Source organism: Lactuca saligna, chromosome 5 (assembly GCF_052625555.1).
Source record: "Lactuca saligna cultivar CGN05327 chromosome 5, ASM5262555v1, whole genome shotgun sequence".
Lineage (NCBI taxonomy): Eukaryota > Viridiplantae > Streptophyta > Magnoliopsida > Asterales > Asteraceae > Lactuca > Lactuca saligna.
In genome coordinates this window covers 239,786,212-239,803,267 of record NC_136421.1, presented here as the reverse complement: position 1 = coordinate 239,803,267, position 17,056 = coordinate 239,786,212, and the positions used below count along the sequence as shown (strand labels likewise).

General features: G+C 39.5%; 1 protein-coding gene across 1 annotated transcript; it reads left to right on the top strand.

The window, feature by feature from the left end:
* The first annotated feature begins 5,101 nt into the window (after nucleotides 1-5,101).
* On the top strand, nucleotides 5,102-6,667 carry LOC145046987 (uncharacterized). The gene is made up of 2 exons (XM_078995242.1): nucleotides 5,102-5,827; nucleotides 5,948-6,667. The coding sequence occupies exons 1-2, from the start codon at nucleotides 5,407-5,409 to the stop codon at nucleotides 6,463-6,465; spliced, it is 939 nt and encodes a 312-aa protein (XP_078851368.1). The 5' UTR covers nucleotides 5,102-5,406; the 3' UTR covers nucleotides 6,466-6,667.
* The last annotated feature ends 10,389 nt before the right edge of the window (nucleotides 6,668-17,056 follow it).

Below are 17,056 nucleotides of genomic sequence, written 5' to 3'. Positions count from 1 at the left end.
TTCCACTACTGCTGATCACTGCTACTCTTTATCCTAGGCTTACCCTAGGAAACCTCTGACTCTACCCAACCCAGTCATCAGCTGCTGAAGGCCTCTTGGTGATGCCAATTAACTGTTACCTAAATACAATCACATGTGATGAGGCTCAGATAATCCTTCGAGTAAGGGAATCATCTCTACAACGGTTATGACTCAAACAAGAGCTACGCACTAGAGTCAAATCCAACACTCTGAGATTATTCAACCCTGATCACATGTGACTTTAACGTATTCACCTAACAGTTAACTCCCATCACTTCAAAGCCCACATAGCACAAAGCAAACAACATTTGGAAATAAGGAAAACAATCTCAAGCAACTCTATCCTCGTAGAGAGAAATGAACTAGCATACAATGCTAAACTCGTACTATCAGGAATAACCTAAACAGGCTACCCTACTGCTGTCTACTCAACTCTAGCATGCAACTCTTTCATATACTGAAGCACATAAAGCAGGCACATAAGGCATCACTCCTAGATCCTTATTCCTATTCTAGCATGCTGTTCTACAGAAACTGATAAACATAAATAAACTTGTATGGGTACATTGGGGAATACTTACTTGAGCTCGGCCGGTCGCGCACATCACACACTTTGTTCTTTCTTAAAACCCCTTTACTTAGCCTTTTAGAAAACATTTTCTCTTTCCAAAATCTTTTAATCCCTCGATTTAAGTTCAAACACCCCGAAGGTGTGTCCGAATCCCTCAAACCAGGGCTCTGATACCAACTTGTAACGACCCAATTTTCACTTCCAGAAATTTCTTTTTTAAAACTTTACTTAGAAAACACTAATAATTAAAACATTGTTTAATTAAACCATTTCACATCTAAACCCAAATTTGAAATCCACAACATGTAAACAACCCAAATATCAGAGTATCAATCCCAGAATAAACTCATAACTGTGGAAACAAGAGTGTGTGTGTGTGTGATATGCTGCTACCACACCGGCTCCTTTCCCTTAGCTGAAGAGGTACCTGAAACCAAAACTAAAAACCGTAAGCACGAAGCTTAGTGAGTTCCCCCACTGTACCACATACCATATAATCACATAACATACATAAATTGTCAGGCATATTTGGGTGCCTGACCTACCCCTTCGGTCCTCTCAACCGGATACTGCCTAGCATATCTGGGTGTTGGCCTCCCCTTCGGTCCTCTCGACCAGATACTGCCTAGCATATCTAGGTGCTGGCCTCCCCTTCGGTCCTCTCGACCGGATACTACCTAGCATATCTGGGTGCTGGCCTCCCCTTCGGTCCTCTCGACCGGATACTGGGGACTATTTCACCCCTACTACTACCACATAACACATATATCACATAGTCTATCTAGCATGGCTGGGCATGACCGCCCCTTCGGCCCTATCGACCGGTATTCTGGGGGACTATCTCCCCCTACTGTCACTAACACATAAACATAACACAGGTAGTAGCAACCCTAGATGAATATCACAAAGACAATCATTTAATCACACATTTCCTACTGGTGGGCCGACATTGCGGCCTTAGACCCACTGCTACTGGAAGGTAACTCATCTCAAAGTAGCTGCTGAACTGATCGGAAACTGACTGTCTACTGCTGCTACTCCGGACGTCCTCCGGCTATAATTCCCACAAAACGATCAGTCAAACATTGCTAGATGTTCTTAGGGTAAAATGACCCTTTTACCCTCGACCAGGTCGAAATCCAAGTCAAAGTCAACTTCCAGTTGACTGGACTCGCCGAGTCCGCGAGCAACTCGCCGAGTCCTTCCCTTACTAATCCGGTCCCACTCGCCAAGTCCCTCTACCCACTCACTGAGTCACCCTTGACTCACCACTCGGGACTATGGGGCCGACTCGAGTACCGACTAGCCAAGTTTGAAGAACAACTCGGCGAGCTCCAGGCAATCTTCATAGGACTCGCCGAGTTGTTCGTCCAACTCGCCGAGTCTAAGACCATATTCATAGAACTCGTCGAGTACCACTTTGGGACTCGCCGAGTTCCTCGACCCATTTCCCAAATAGGCCAGATCTGAGACATGCAATGCTTCAAAACCACAGATCTATGGTCCTAGGGCATGTTTACCACGTAAAGTTGCAAACTTTACGTGCATGCATGGCCCAATGAGTTCAAACATGCAATTCCAAGCTCTTTAAGAGGTCTTACACTCAATAGGGACCTCAATCACCTCAACCACAGAGACTTTATGCTACTAGGATGTCCTAAAGGTCCAAATCCGAAGTCCTTGCAGAACATTAACCATAAACAGATAGAGATTTAGGTTCTTAAGGCTTAAAACCTCTTTTTAGGGACAAGAAGGGGATTCAATGAACTAAAGATCAAGGTAGGAACTTTTCTACCTGAATAGAAGCCCCTCACATATTAGATTCCGGATCTTCTTCTCTTCTTGCACTCCTCAACCTTCTCCTTCTTCTCCCAAGCTCCAAACCACCTTCAAAATGCTAAAAGATCACCCACAAGGATACAAAGGGCTAGGGTTTCGTTCTATAGACCTCTGGGAGTGCTAGGGGAAATGGAGGCTGGGTTAGATCGTTTAAATAGGGTGCAAACACCCGGGTTAAGGTTTCAGTCCAGATAGGGTCTACTCGCCGAGTCCCACGACCCTACTCGCCGAGTAGCCAGAGATAACCCCGTGACTAGACCTGCTTCTACTCGGTGAGTTAGTCCTTCAACTCTCCGAGTCCAAGGTTAAAATGAAATACATAAGGAGAGTTAATAATCAAGAATACATACCAGGAACCAGGTGCTATAGTTTGGATGCAGAATAAGTCATAGCAAGTTCAGATGACAAAATTAAAAGAGTAGGAATCGGGGAGGCGGATGACAAGGTTGTGAGGATGTAAGACTGGTGAAAGAGACTTGATAGTTTGGGAGAGAATGGAAAAACTGAAATGAAGTCTTGATCTAGATGGCTAAGTCATTTCAACATTATAAAACAATTCAATTCAAAGGTTTTATTTTGCTTATGGTTTTGGTTTTGTATCTTTCTAGATTATTTAAATAATTCAAAAAACATGTATATAAATAAACGGGTCATTTTCGAGTCATATTCGAGTTGAAATTCTCAACCCTAATCTTACCCATTTAACTTTCGTGTCGTGTCGTGTCAACCCGTTTGTTTAAACGGATTGAAATATCTTACCCAAACCCGTTTATTTCGTGTCGGGTTTCGTATCGTGTCAATTTTTACCACCTCTAATATATATATATATATATATATATATATATATATATATATATATATATATATATATGATGTTCAGTTATTGAGTCGACATATGCATAAGCCACGAAAATCTCATCTGAACATTGCTTTCAGAGTTTTACAATATTTGAAATGTTTTCTTGGAAAATGTGTCTTTATGTCAAAGACAAATACTTTTGATATTGTTGATTATGCGGATGTTGATTGGGCTAAATGTCTCAATACTAGGAGATCTGTGACTGAGTATTTGGTTTATTATGGTGGATCTCTTGTTTCTTAGAAAAGTAAGAAACAAAGCATTGTGTCCAGATCATCTGGATCATCTATTGAATCTAAATATCGTGCTTTAGGGATATCACTTATGAAATTTTGTGGGTTTTGAACATTTTAAATGATATTGGTTTTAAAAGTTTAATTCTTATATATGTTTTTCGTGACAATGAGTCAGCTATTAAGTTAGCTCTTAATCTTGTATCTCATGAAAAAACAAAACATTTTGAAGTTGATGTTTACTTTGTTAGAAAGAAAAATGAAAACGGTATTTTGAATGTTGTTAAAGTTGATTCTTGTAATCAAAATGCCAGACATTTTAACTAACTCGTTGGTTTTTCTACAACACGATTTTTTGTCTAATAGACTTGGTCTTTTAGATGTTTTTTCTGAAAAATAATTTTATTGCATGTTAAGTTTGAGTGGAAGTGTTAAAAATATAACTATTTTTTAAATGGCAAACTTAACATTTGTTTCTTGTTGATGTTATTTGTCTTTTGGATATATTTAATTTGTCAATCTTTGTATTGTGTAGGGTTTGTTTTGTAAGTAGTTAAGCAGGTTGGTGTGGCTTGCGAATCTATCTGATCAATGTATCATATTTGTGACTCGGTGTATTTAATATGTTCGTTCGCTTCATTTGGCTCATAACTCTCACATTTAGCTCCAGAGAAACTGTCTAGTTGCTCTCGTTTAGGGTTTTACATTGTTCTATATTTTAGGATTTCTTTTTATGATTCTTGTAATCATTTAAGAGTTGAGTGTTACTGTAACGGGTTTTCATTTGTAAAAGTTTGTTAATAATGTTTTGGTTCATTAAAAATATGAATTCTTCAAGTTGAAAATTATTTGATGTTTTTGACAACTAGGAATTACCTACTCATGTCCAAGTTAGTCGATATAAACTCAAAAGAGTGTTGAAAGTGAGTATGAGAGAGCCAAATTGTTTGTTGACGATGATGATATTTATAGTTTTAGCACTTCTTTCTTATAAGGTAGGATGTGTTTTTTCAAATGAGAAAAGACGACACATGATCCTGTGTTAACTGCAGGACGTTTTAGTTTTTCGGCCGAGCCATGTCGACTTAGAGCAACTATTGCGCTAATGTGTTCCGGTCTCCGAACCAAGTTGACACTTACGAGGGTGGCACACCACACCACTATGTATGTAATTGAAAGAAAAAATGAATTTGATATTTTCTGAGTAAATATAGTCTAATATCTTATCTCGGTAACAAACGAAACCTACACGTCTCATGATGATCACCTTGTCAAGAAAACGAGCTAAAAAAACAGATAATATTGAATCGAATATGCCAAAGTTTATTCTCAATTTATTCAATGCACTTAAAATATATATATATATATATATATATATATATATATATATATATATATATATATATATATATATAAAATCTTTATCATCTTTTATAATCTATAAATCTATAAATCATATAATAATTGTATCCAATATTTACCAATGACAAAATATTTCGGTGGCGGATAGAAGCGGAGAATAGGATAAAGCACCACCACCGTGTGTAGGGGGCATCACTGCCACGTGATACACCGTGAATAGCACGAGGTGTTAGCAATCCTTCCACACTGCTGACACTTGTACTCTCCAAAATCGCCGTCTCATCTCTTCTCACTTCCGTTAACCAAATACCTAATCATTTATCCTGAACCACAAAACAAAACAAGACCCCATTCACAACCACATTTTAACGCCGTTAATACACATTCCCAAGTTTCCTCCTCACATTTCGTCGTCTTCCTCCTTCCCTCTGCTACATATATGTACGTGCACCTCCGTCTTTGGTGTTACACGATAACAAGAAATTTAAAGAGCTTCTACTTGTAAGTTGTAAAGATTGAAAATGGCAAAGATTCCGATGAGGTTTAAAAGGATAACAGCTGCATTCGACGACGTTGCTAGGGCACGGTTGTGCCAGAGCAGCGGAAGTGAGCATTCCGATCAGAACTCCGTGACGGACCTTTCAGATCTAGTTGACTCGTTCTTCGAGGCAGAAACCGATGATCGAGGTAAATCGTGCTGTGAAATTAAGGTTAGAGATCGTATGGAGGAGACGGAGTATCAGGAGGTGGAGGGTTTTTATGGTACAGATTCGGAGACGAAGGAAATGCTGATCGATCTGATCGGTGATGACGAAGATGACCTAGCAAAGCGTGCGATTCGTTCCGAGGTAGAAACAGTTTGCCGGAATTTGAAAATTACTTCATCCGAGGGTTTTAAGAGGCATCTGATGACTCTACTTCGACAGCGAGGGTTTGATACTGGTGAGAATCACTTCATATAGTTCATACATTCTTTTTAAATTTGCAGTTACGAATTGAATAACAATCGAATTGTACCATTTTTCGTTAGTTTTGATCTTTAATTATTATCTACTGTTACAGGTCTATGTAAGTCCAGATGGGAGAAAACCGGACGCCATCCCGCCGGAGAATATGAATACATTGACGTTCTGTTTTCCGGCAACCGTTACATTGTCGAATTATCACTCGGATCCGAATTCACAATCGCGCGACCGACTAAAACCTACCAATCTCTGCTGGAAATAATACCTAAAATCACAGTAATCAAACCGAACGAACTAAAGAAGATGATAAGACTAATGTGCGCTGCGATGAGAGCTTCTTTGAAAACGAGAGACATGATGATTTCACCATGGAGGAAAAACGGGTACATGCAGTCGAAATGGTTCGGATCCTATAAACGAACAACGAACGCCATTTCGACGAGGTCAACAACGGTAGCGGCGTACGGCGACGGCGAGTTTAACGGGCAGAGTTTTCTAGGTTTTGAGTATTCACCGGCGACGGCCATTGTTGGTAGTGGTTATTGCAGGAAGGAGGTTGAGAAAATGCATGTTGTTGGTAATCTGAAGATGTTGATGCTCAATGGCATGTCATAGTAATTACGATGTAAATCCGAGGGCGTAATCGTAAATAATCATAGATAATGGACAGAGTCATAATTGTAGACAAATTTGGATAATGTTTTATTTTATATTTTTTTATTGTCGTTGACGTGACAATGTGACATTTTCATGTTTATCTTGTAACTTTTTATCCGTTTTGCGTTCTTTTTTTATATTTAGACTTTTTTCCATGGAATTTACTTGTTGGTTTTTGTTAATATTTTTCAATTTCAATAAAAGGTTTTTAATAATATATTATCTTAGCGTATACTAGCAAATGCATATATAATACATAAAAATTGCATCACATTAGAAGAGTTGTGACAAAACATATCTGAAAGACAGATAAATTGTTGTGTTGTGTTGATGTGGTTTGTACTTTGTAGCTTGTTTAATGCATGTGAAAATAAGGAAGAGACTAGAGAGCGAAAGGGCGATTTATTACACGTGACCCAATCAGGGGTCCAATAGCCGTTGATACGTGGTAAAATGCAGTCGCCAGGCTGTGTAGGGCTGTAGCCTATAGGCCACCTCTAATATCTCTAAGATCATATTACCGTATATCATCTTCTATAATCTTCTATATCTAATTGTTTTCTTTATTTATATTTATGTTTAAGATAAGTATAAATAGTTGGTAATATAATTATCAGCCTATGCTAAATCCATGTATTATTTCTCTATAAGGTGGTAATCACATGTTTCGTGTCTTGAGTACACGGTGTTTAATAGCGGATCCACTGAAGATATTAGTGTGATTTTAAAAAAAGTGATAAGATTACGTGTAGCATATCCTCTAGAATTGTATGCATTATAGTACATATATATTATACTATTATATAAGATATATTAATTAAATTTTAAATTATAAGTGGTACAATTAAATAAACATTGTACACACCATTAAAAAGAAATTGATGATACCCTCCTCCCAATATACACAACTCCCGGTAACCATTCACTTCCCACATCTCTCATTTTAGTATAGAGTGATTTTCCTAACCTCAAAGTTGTAAGTGAACCGAAAGAACACGAACAACAGCTTGTTGATATTTGTTCGTTTAAGTTAGCTGAATAAACGAACGAACACGAACAAATAAATGAATGAGTTTTTTTTGTTAATGTTTGTTCATTTAACATATTATCTTGTTCATGTTCGTTCATACATGTTAATGAAATGCTAAATGAAATAAACGAACAAAGATAAACAAACTCAACTTAACATATATGAACATAAACGAGCATATAATATAATAATGTAATTAAACAAAATTGAACATAAATGAATTTAAATAAACATAAACAAACATAAATTAACAAATAAGATCATCGTTCATGTTCGTTCGTTTAATTGAACGAACGAGAATTTTTGTTCATGTTTTTTCATTTATTAAATAAATAAACAAAAAACAAACTTCTCTATGAACTGTTCACGAACGATTCGTCGAATGTTAACTCGTTTACAACCCTACTCACCTAGCATGATCAATATCCATCCTCTACAATTCCTACTATCGATATTTATTGTTACTATAACATTCATTTATGGTTTCAACTTGTACTGTACTTGTACCATTATCAAAGTTATTGTTTCAAATTGTATTGTATTGTACCATTATCAAAGTCATGTTTTCCCCCTTCCTCCACCTCCCACGATTGGTAACAACTTACGTCCAATTTTCGGTAAACTATCTCTCCCCTACCTCACATGATCTGTAACCACCCTCTCCCCTACCTCCCACTTGCGGTAACCACTAAACCATAAGACTTGTTTAACATTGTAGTCGTGGTGAGGGTGGGGGTGGGGGTGTACATGAGTGTTTTAGGTTAGGACTCCCATTGTTTTTTAGTGTTTGTATGACTATTGAACGCTTTATATTATGGGTGAAGATGATATCAAAAAATTTAGCAACATCCAAACATATCATAAGTTTCCTTCATCCTCATAGCATTTCAAACTTTATTTATTTCTTTACTCTCAATATCATTTTCATTTTGCATTCAAGTTTATCATATTTAGACTTCAAGTAAGGGTTGTTTGTTTTAAAAAAAAACACTTATAACCACTTCTAGTTGCACCACGCATAACATACGTATTACTTGGTCTTTCTCAATGGTTTGTTTTATAAAGACTTCTGACTTAAACGATGTAACGCCCCGTTCCTGGTATGTAATTTTAATTATTTTACTTTCCATTTTATAAGGGTTACTCGACGAGTCAGTAGCCCTAACTCGTCAGGTAGATGCGGGACAGCACGTGGAGATTTGAAGGCGACTTGACGAGTCAATATTCCCGACTCGGTGATTCAACTAGGCTGGATGAAACCCTAATCTTTAGGGTTTGTACCCTATTTAAACATCATTATAGCCCCCACCCCGGCCTCCATCACCTCTAGAGCGCCTTCTTCGAAACCCTAAGCCTCTATTAGTGAGCTTGAGTGATTCCTTGCCAATTTGAAGTAAATTTGTGCATTTTGGAGCTTGTAGAAGAAGAAGAATGTAGAAGGTTCAAAGGAGAAGAAAAAGATCTAGAAGCCACACCTCTTTTGCTACACCTTCTGGTAATCAAGTCTCAAACTTGATCATTCTCTTATTAGATCTTCATCTATGCTTTTTTTTTGTCACTTTTGGGTCATTTCAAGGATAACCCCGACATTAGAACTCTCATGGGGTTATGGACTTCAGATTTGGACACCTTTGAGCTCTAGGAGCTCAAGGTAGCCAGCTCTATTCAGCCAAGGCCCTATCCCAAACCTTAGATCTCCATTTCTAGCCTATTTTGATGTTTTAGCTTCATATCTCAATGCATGCACGTAAAGTTGACAACTTTACATGTTATGCAAGCTCTAGAAGTCCATATCTATGATTTGGATGCATTAAAATCGTTTAAGATCAACTGTATGATGATGACATGTAAAGGACTCGACAAGTCGGGTCGCGAACCCAAATTTCCCCTATTAGTGAGTTGAAAGTTGAATCGGTGAGAGGAAGTAGGTAACTCAATGAGTTAAACAAGATTCGAACCAGGAAGCTAAAGGACTCGACGAGTAGAGTCGAAATGTCCCGATGATCATTTCAGGCAGAACTCGACGAGTCGGTAGGAGAACTCGACGAGTTGACTGAGAGGACCACAAGTTGACTTGACTGGGATTGACCTTGACTGGACCTTGACAAGAGCGTTGACTTTGATTAAGGGTAAAATTGTCATTTTAATCTAGGAAGGAGTTACGGATATTGACTATGTATTATTGTGTTTTGATAATCGGAGGGACGTCGAGGCGGTTACCAGATATTCCTTGCCACGAGATTTTACAATCAACTTTATGAGGTGAGTTTTCCTCCAGTAGGAACGGGTCTAACGCACCAATGCGGACCTGTTTAAGTAGTAGAATATGTCGGGGTTAGCTCGATATAGTTTATATGCTTAGTTATTCCGGACTTCGGTCCGATGTCGGGGCAGTCCCGAGAAGTAGTTATGTATGCTTGATGTCCTCGTGATTCATGGATGTTTATGTGTTATGTGTTCTGGACTCCGGTCCGATGTCGGGGAAAGCCCAATGTGTGTTAGTCATTATGTCATGTATCATGTATTCCGGGGCAAGCCCGATATATGTTAGTTTATATGTTTTGTGTTATTGTTACGGACTTCAATCTGATGTCGGGGCAATCCTGATGCAGATTATATGATTTTGTTATTGTTTTAATGATATATATTATGTTGCGTATGTGTCGGGGTGAGCCCGATGCCAGGGTGAGCCCGATACCGGACAGGAATCCGATGTCGAGTAAGCCAATGTCGTGATTCGTCCCGATGCAGTTGGGAAGAGTCCCAGGGTTATGTTATTTGCATTTTATGCTTGTATAGTATGTGGTAGTTTGGGGGAGCTCATTAAGCTTCGTGCTTACAGTTCCAGTTTTGGTTTCAGGCACTTCAGCTAGTAAAGGGAAGGGTTAGAGATGATGGCATTGCATACACCACCATTGATCAGCCTGGGAGTTTACTCTGATTTTATTATGAGATTGTTATTTGTTATCAGATATTATGAGTTTTGAGATACTTGTTTTACAATTTTATCCTATGGCAATGAGATTTATGTTTGATAAATGATTTTGAAAACGAAATTTTTGGCTTGGATTTTTGGGATGTTACAAGTTGGTATCAGAGCCTTGGTTTGAGGGATCCAGGCATGCTTTTGGGTGTGTCTGAACTCAAACTAAGGAATTGGTATAGAAATTTTCAAAAGGAAAATCAATTTTTGCAAAAGAAAAGAGTTTTAGAAAAAAGAAAAAAAGAACTTTTAGAAAGAAAAGAACTTTGAAAAGAGAAAAAGGTGTGGTGCATGAAATCAATCGAGCTCAAGTAAGTACTCCCAAATTACCTATACAAGTTTATTCTATGTTATAATTATCAACTTTATTAGAGCAGGATGCTAGATTAGGACTAAGGATCTAGGAAGGATGCCTTATGTGCCTGCTATATGTGTTTTAGCTTTATGAGAACTGCATGCTAGTACAGAATTTTCAGTATGATAGCTGGAGTAGTAGATGCTTGTTTATGTGTACGCTATGCTCGAATGTTGCTTTCTTTGTGCTTTTAGGAGTCTTAGCTATATGTTACTAACTAGTAGATGAATATGTTATGTTACATATTGCGAGGATTAAATAATTTTAGAAGGTTAGGTCTAGCTCTATTTCGTAGCTCTTGTTTGAGTCCAACCATTATAGGGTAGGATCTCTCATTCGAAGAATTATCTAGTTTGAGTAATATGTAATAGTATTCACGAGCTAGTTAGGGGAAGAAAGCAGGGACATCTTATGTAGCTGATGGCAGAGAGGGGGTTGGTGATTACCCTAGGGCAAGCCTAGGATGAGAGTAACATAGAGCAATAGCAGTAGAAGGGACTTGGTAGAGTTAAGACAGTTCTTGAGGAAAGTACGGATAGATGTGGAAGGTAGTATGGGCCCGTACTACTGAAAGCAGAGGATCCGTACTCGAATCAAGGAAGGCTGAGATAAGACCAGGGAACTTGTAGTGTGCAAGATCCCTCGAGTTATATTAGTATTCTGGCATTTTTCATTTTGTGTTTTTCAGAATGGTGGTTTTGCGCCCCAAACCAGCAGTCGGCAATTCGGGTGCCGGGGAGGGATCAGATTCAGACTCCGGAGTTAAGCACTTGGATGAGCAGACGAGAGAGTTTATCTCCTAATAGATTACTCGTAGCAGACTTATGTGATCTTCAGTTCGATCAAGGAGGGTGTTTTGGAGCTTATGGATGAGAGGTTAGCTGCATTTCGCACTGAGGTGGCGACCATGATGGGGTCGCGCACGCTTACGTTCAGAGAGTTTAGGGCATGTGAAGCTCCCGATTACGAGGGAGCTCGAGAACCCATTGCTAGTACCAGATGGTTGGCAGATGTCTCCAATGCATTCCGCACCAGCAGATGTCCCGAGGGAGATAAGGTTAGACTTGCGACCTGTCTCCTGAAGGGCTTGTTTGCTGGATCTTTGCTTCCTTCTTCCACTTTCTTCCTTATTTAGATTCAAAACACCAAACTAGCTTCACAAATGGGAGAGAAAATGATTAGGGTTTCCTTAAGGGATTAAGGAGCTGATGGGGGGTGAGTGTGAACAAACCCTAGCCTTTAAATTCCTTTAAATAGGTAGAAAAACCCAGAAGATTAGGGTTTCTTTCTAGCCGTGAACACGCCATGTTCCAAGAGGAAACACGTTGTGTTGCCCAAAATGAAACCCGCGCCTTCTCATATCCAGATACGTCGTGTTGTTGCCTCCAACACACCATGTCTAATCTTCAATTATACCAAAGGGTGCTACCACTTGACCAATTGACATGAAATAGAATTATACGGGTGAATTTAGAAGTACCTGAACATCGGGATGTTACACCAGGGTTTGTTGGCCTACCGCCTAAACCTAACTACACCTCCTGAGTCTTCGTACCTTCAGCTTACAGTCGGACCATACAGAGTATCTTGGCCTATAACACAAAGCAGGACCGTCTCAACCCACCACAACCATATGTCGACATATAACAAACAAGGATCAATCAGGCACATAAAACAAGCAAACAACAATCATACATCTCACTCCGGCCTACTAGCCCTCTCACAACATACAGTCCCACTACCAGCTAACCATCCGTAAAATGCGTAACGATAAGTAGCCAGAGGTGAGATAGCCACCCTAAGATGATCCTACTCTAGAGTCATAACCAAACAATCCCTAGCGCACTCCACCAAATGATAACCAGTAAGTATAGATAACATGCAAGTACAACAGTACATTGTAGCATAGCAACATCCTATATACCAAGATACTGATCTAACAAATCAGTGCAACATAACAATATACTCACTACCAAAATACAAGTCTAGCAGATCACCACATCCTATCGACATACTCGATACTGAAATACAGATCTAACTGATCACTACAGCACAATTACATACCAAATAGTGATAATTTAAGAAATGCATGATTGTGTATAATTAGAGGTGAGATAGCCACCCAGACAGATGATCCTACCCTAGAACCACATCTAAACAAGGAACAGGTAAGAGGGACTAGATCAAGAGTCGTTAGTCAATCCTACGTGACTATACACAATCCCTATGACATACCTCTACCAATAGGTAATCGAAAACTAATGGGCCGACATTGGTGCCTTCGACCCACGAAATAATGAGGCAAAACTCACCCAAAATGAAGAAACCCGAAAATACCGTGATCCAATCCCTACTATAATGCTTGCTCCTATGGATCCACTAACATCAAAACCATATAAAATCTCAATCACCAACCCAAACCCTCAAGTTCGACCTAAGTCAAACTTGGTCAAAAGTCAACAGGGTCAACAAGAATCAGATTCCAAGGTTAAACTGGCCAAAAATCCATAAGTCAACTGAGTCAACCCAAACCGGGTTAACCCAGTGAGCGTACATGGGGCGTACTCTTGAGGTACACTGGGCGTACTCATTCGTTGACCAATGTCAAGTTGTTAACTGCGTATATTGGGCGTACTCCCAGGTACGCAATTCGTAATTCCCAAACTTCATTTTCTTCCCATAAAATGCTTTTATAACGACTTAATACGTCCAAATGCCGATCCAAGGTCAAAATGTCATTAGGAGTCATAAAGTTTTCAACTTTATGACCTTGCATGCTTAATAAGTGCTTAATCCATAAAAACCCAACATCTTAATGCTTTATAACTCTCTATAACATGCATGAGACAAAACCAACCATTGGGACTTAATTTTTATGACTTGAGACCCCTCCTAGGGTCTGAAAGGACAGGTTAATGGGTCAAGAACATGTCATGCTCAATATCTAACATTTTGGGACCAAAAGCATCATTAAAACATCTACTTCTAGATCTATATGATGGAAAGGTAAAGTTGCAAGATTTATACCTTCAAAAGGTTTCAAATAACGTAGAAATCCTAGATCCAAACTGTTTTACTCCTCCAAGATGAGCTCCACTTCCTTCCCTCTTCTTCAAGGCACAAAACACACACACACTATTTAGCTTGGAATGGCTTTACAAGGTGAATTAGGGTTGCAAAACGATCTAAGAGGATGTAGGCTGATGAGGTGAGGGGAAAGGAGGTTATAATGGGGTTTAAATATGAGATACACTCCAAAAGATTAGAGTATCCAAAACAACTAGTGCAGAAATACTGGAGAGTGCACGTTGCACCATCAAGCTGGGCCCTTGCCCTTAGAACCAAAAGTACCTGAAACACCCAACAAAACTGTAAGCACACGCTTAGTGAGTTTCCTAAAATACACAAATCACATAATCATATAATGCCATGCACATATACACATAAATGTAACAACGTAAATTTTCAAAACAAAAATTTCATTTAAAATCATATAATTCTCATGACACATTTATAAAAACCTCATTTATTTAATTTACAAACACAACTCCATGTTTGTTTGATTACAAATCCAGGATCCTTGAAAGCATAACTCTTTCACTGGTGTGTACAATCAAGCCAGTGCCTTCCCGCGATCCTGAGAGAAACCTGAAACGCATAACACATAACATGGTAAGTACAAAGCTTAGTGAGTTCCCCAAAATACCGCATACAACACATACGCCACTCAAGGCTACAGTTCGACCTTCCGGTCGATGTGTCTTAGCGGGACCCTCCAGTCCCATAGCTCGTTGGACCCTCTAGCCCGGTCATAGCTCGTTGGGCCTTCTGGCCCGATCTGAATCGTTGGACCCTCTGGTCCGATCTGTATCGTTGGACCCTCCGGTCCGGTCTATACAATCATATAACATACAAATATCACATAGCACATAAATTCACATAATATCATACATTGCACATAAGACCCTCCGGTCCACATAAATACCACTCTAGGTAACGTATAGTGACAAGACTCACCTCGAATGACGAACGGCTCCTACAAATGTCGTCGTTGCGCATTAGCCTCTACCTCTGAGCCATATCTACAATGATCTCAAATAAGGATCTAAGTCCCAACCCTCATTCTCTAGGTCTAAAGGTAGTCAACTAACTAGTCCATAAATAACCCAAAAACCCATTGGGCCCATCAAGGCCCAATAATAAATGGACTCTACCGGGGCCCAACTCTCAAGTCCAAGAGGCAAGCCCAACTCAAGGGCCCAAGGCACATATACATATTCCTCTGGTCCAAATCTCAAGCACAACAAGCCCAAACTCCAGGCCCAACACTTAAGGCCCAATATAAGACTTAGCCCAAAAAGTCCATAGTGGGGTTACGTGGGGCGTACCTCCCTTGGTACGCTCAGCGTACTCCATCGCACACGAATCCTGATCGGGGACACCAACCTAGTACGCGGGGCGTACTAGATTTACGCTCAGCGTACGCCCAGATTTACTTTTTCAACTCTTTTGGTCTTAATCAGTTAAGACCATAGTTATACTCTTAGATCTGGATTCCATAAGGGCTCATACTCAATAAAGCTCGTGACTTTAAGCCTTTGCATGGCTGATCAAGTCCCAAACACAAAACTCTCACTCACTACTACTCAAAATTTTCATATCTCATGCATGGTTTGATTCCAACATCCAAAGACTCATTTTTATGAATCCTTTCCACTAAAAACACTTAAAGGGACATATATTAGTTTGTGGAGCTTAGCCACTCATAAATCTTCAAGCTTTGGGACCAAAAAAACCTAAAATGGACCCAAAACAAAAACTAGCACAATAATAAGCAAGTTTAAAACTTGATACCTCTGTAGGATGCCCCAACAAGAGAAGAACATAGATTCAAAAGCTAGGTGCTCAAGCCATTCTCTTTCAAAGCTCCTTCTTCTTCAAAAGCCAAACACAACAAGTCATCACCCCACTAGATCCATATGAGAAAACCACCAAGATTCAAACTTTATGCTTTCTGGAGCTAGATCAACATGATTAGGGCTTGGATCCACAAGCTCCAAGCCAAGTAATGCTTCCTAAAGAAACTCCTTCTTCCACAATAAGCACCAAAAACTCACTAAATCACCAAATGATCAAGAATCACTCAAATGGAGGCTTAGGGTCGATTTCTAAGGTTTAGAGGGATGGAGGCTGAAGGTATTAGGGTTAGGTTATGAGTTAAGGACCTTAAATAGGGTCTAAGACCCTAAAATAGCGTTCAGGTCTGTTTGGCGTACGCCCAACGTACTCTGAAGAAAATTCACGACCCTCCCAGGTCAATACGCACAGCGTACTCTTAAATTACGCCCAACGTACTGAGTACGCTCAGTGTACTCTAAATTATGCCCAACGTACTCGGCTAAGCCTGAAACCATAAAACTTCTGAAGGCCATAACTTCTTCGTTATAAGTCCATTTCCGACGATCCTTATATCTACGGAAAGCTAACGAGAAGCCCTACACTTCTATCAACTTTATTACTCCTGAATCCCACTCGAACTCAGATCCAAAATTCATGAAAAGCCCGAACCAGCGCCTTAACAATACATTCGGGTTCTAAAGCACAAACCGACTCTTTTATCACACAACCTGCCTCACCCACATCCCAAAAGGGAATAACCTTTCTCTTTCAACACCTCAAAATCTTCTCATACTCGGATTAAGGCCCAAGGACCCTATATCATAAAATAATCCAGAAATAGGGTGTTACAAGAAAACTGACATGGACTCCCTCCATGATCTTTAATCGGGTTGCCATGGGCTACCCCCATGGTCTTACACCTAAGTACCATGGGCTCCCCCTCATGATCTTACTAGTTGCCATGGGCTCCCCCATGGTCTTCAAATAAATCAATACACACCAAATAACAAACCATTGCATAATTAATTATAGAGATTTCACATCAAGTAATGGGCCGACATTGGTGCCTTCGACCCATTGGTATAGTGAGAAGACTAACCCCAATCTACTGAACACATAAGCTGCTCGAATACTAACCTAAAATCTCAAACTGAACAAATATACAAAACACCCTAATTAGAATTGAGTCATAACTTAGACAAAGGCCCAACATCTTAATTAATACCCACCATTAAAGCCCAAATATCTAACCTACGTTAATGGGCCCAAGATCAAAGTCCAA

Coding starts and splice junctions, on each gene's coding strand:
- LOC145046987 (XM_078995242.1), top strand. CDS start 5,407: ATGGCAAAGATTCCGATGAGGTTTAAAAGGATAACAGCTGCATTCGAC. Junction 5,828..5,947: donor ACAGCGAGGGTTTGATACTG/GTGAGAATCACT, acceptor CTACTGTTACAG/GTCTATGTAAGTCCAGATGG.